Source organism: Chiloscyllium plagiosum, unplaced genomic scaffold (genome assembly GCF_037043375.1).
Source record: "Chiloscyllium plagiosum isolate Xiang-an unplaced genomic scaffold, Cpla_swu_hap1 HiC_scaffold_24, whole genome shotgun sequence".
In the NCBI taxonomy this organism is placed as follows: domain Eukaryota; kingdom Metazoa; phylum Chordata; class Chondrichthyes; order Orectolobiformes; family Hemiscylliidae; genus Chiloscyllium; species Chiloscyllium plagiosum.
In genome coordinates, this window is record NW_028270162.1 from 22,598,670 (window position 1) to 22,600,647 (window position 1,978).

The 1,978-nt window shown below is 37.0% G+C and overlaps 1 protein-coding gene across 1 annotated transcript; it reads left to right on the forward strand.

Moving 5' to 3' along the window:
- The first annotated feature begins 954 nt into the window (after nt 1-954).
- On the forward strand, nt 955-1,737 carry LOC122562404 (testis-expressed protein 26-like). Its single transcript, XM_043715262.2, has one exon. The coding sequence runs from the start codon at nt 955-957 to the stop codon at nt 1,735-1,737; it is 783 nt and encodes a 260-aa protein (XP_043571197.2).
- The last annotated feature ends 241 nt before the right edge of the window (nt 1,738-1,978 follow it).

Consider the following 1,978-nt stretch of genomic DNA (forward strand, 5'->3'; position numbering starts at 1 on the left):
CCTTTTATCTTCTCCTGCTGAACACTCTCTGCTCATTCCTGAAGAAGGGCCTGTGCCCGAAACGTCGAATCTCCTGTTCCCTGGATGCTGCCTGACCTGCTGTGCTGTTCCAGCAATAAAGTTTCAACCTCAATCAAGAATGAGAAACTACACATAAGGAGGCAAGATTAACTTATAAAGAGATATTAACATGTTGATGCATGTAAATAGACCTATCATTCACTAGCAAGAATTTAATCTCAACAGTGTTCAAAACTGGATTTGAAAATGGGAATTTTTGTTTTTGACAGCAAGAAACCCTTCACTGCTGGTCTGTGATTTTCCCAACTTCCTCGCCATTGCTGACATCATTGAGTATCAGAGAAGAGTATGCCCATCATGTTTTTCGCACAGATATTGACTGGCATTATGGATAATATGATGAGAAGGAAATTATTTAATTTTTTGTTTGATATCAAGTAATATGAACCAGAAATCCTGGCTTTGCTAATTTTATTTGAACATAATACATAAATGTATTCATAAGAATACGATCAGATAATTTATGATGTAGTTTCCTCAAAATATCATTGATAATACTGGATTAGTTTCTCTCGTTGGAACAATGCTAACTTTAACAGACTAGTCATTTTACAAATTCCCAAAATTTGTAGTTTAAGTCTTTTTCTGACTGCTTAGCAGAATTTAAGCACCTATTTTAGCTCATCATTAGATATCATGGCACAGTGTCGTCATGACATAACATCATTGTTGTGATGTCACAATCATTTAGTTAATTAAAGAGCCCACAAACATTTAAAATGCTGCCTAAAAAGGCACCAACCTCACTGGGAAACTTGTCCAGAGGCAGAGGAAGTGATCTGGGAGATAAAGTCAATTATGAACTAAAAGATGCCATCGGGAATTTATGAAGAATTTTAGAAATGGAGGCAATGGGTCATTTCTAAAGAGACTATGCAGCGCGTCAAGTGTAATAATGAAGGAAGACACGCAAAAAACAGGTCTAAAGATATTCCAGATTGTCCAGCAGTCATAATACCCTTTAATCCATATGAGTCAGCATACCAACATGATTATACTTTTAAAACCTCTGGGGTTCGAGAATCCTTTGGCAAGGGACCTTGGTATGAACATAAAAGGAATAATCCCCATCCTGATGAAACATTCATGGTACACCATATGAATCGAAAAGAGGTCGAAAGAGTCCCTACTCCTCGTACGTATTGGAACAAACATCCAACTGAAAAAGAGATACGTGATATTCTTGGTGGGGATTTCTCCACAGAATATCAGGACCAGTTTATTACAGAGATTAAAGGACTCATGCCAAAACCTGTTCTTCCCAGACCAGTTGAGCAGAAAAAGGAAATCCCTCATCTGCTGATCACAGAATTCCGTGATCAGTACCGTTTACCATGCTTAAACAAGCATTTAATGCATAGCCTTGCTCGCAATGGTAGCAATGCCACACGGGATATTCCACCAAAGGGAATAGTTCCAGCTATAACATATGCTCACATCAAAAACCAGGAGAACAGAAAGAAGCTGACAACTTATGAAGACAGTTACAGTAATGCCCATGAAGACCTTGTCTCATTCTTAAAGTCTGTGGACATTGAAGCCATTCAGAGAGAACTGCAAAATTCAAATCCAAGTGAGAGAAAAGCACTCAGAAAGTTTCTGCGAAATGTGACTGCACGCTGTGTCACTCAGCCTATGAAATCAAAAATCTGCTAATCCTGCAACATGCTGATATTCTGCTGAGCAAAGGTTTCAACAAAGACAATCACGATGTGAACAATGACTCATAGACCTGAAATTTGCACCATTTTATATTGGTTAATAACAAAATACTGCTGTCATGAGTATATTTTTAATTCAGTAAAAATGTTGCAACACATTCAAGTGAGTATTTGTAATTTATCTTAATTATTTTGTCAGATTTTAATATTAACTTTTTCACAATCAATTTTGTGTT

Coding starts and splice junctions, on each gene's coding strand:
- LOC122562404 (XM_043715262.2), top strand. CDS start 955: ATGCAGCGCGTCAAGTGTAATAATGAAGGAAGACACGCAAAAAACAGG.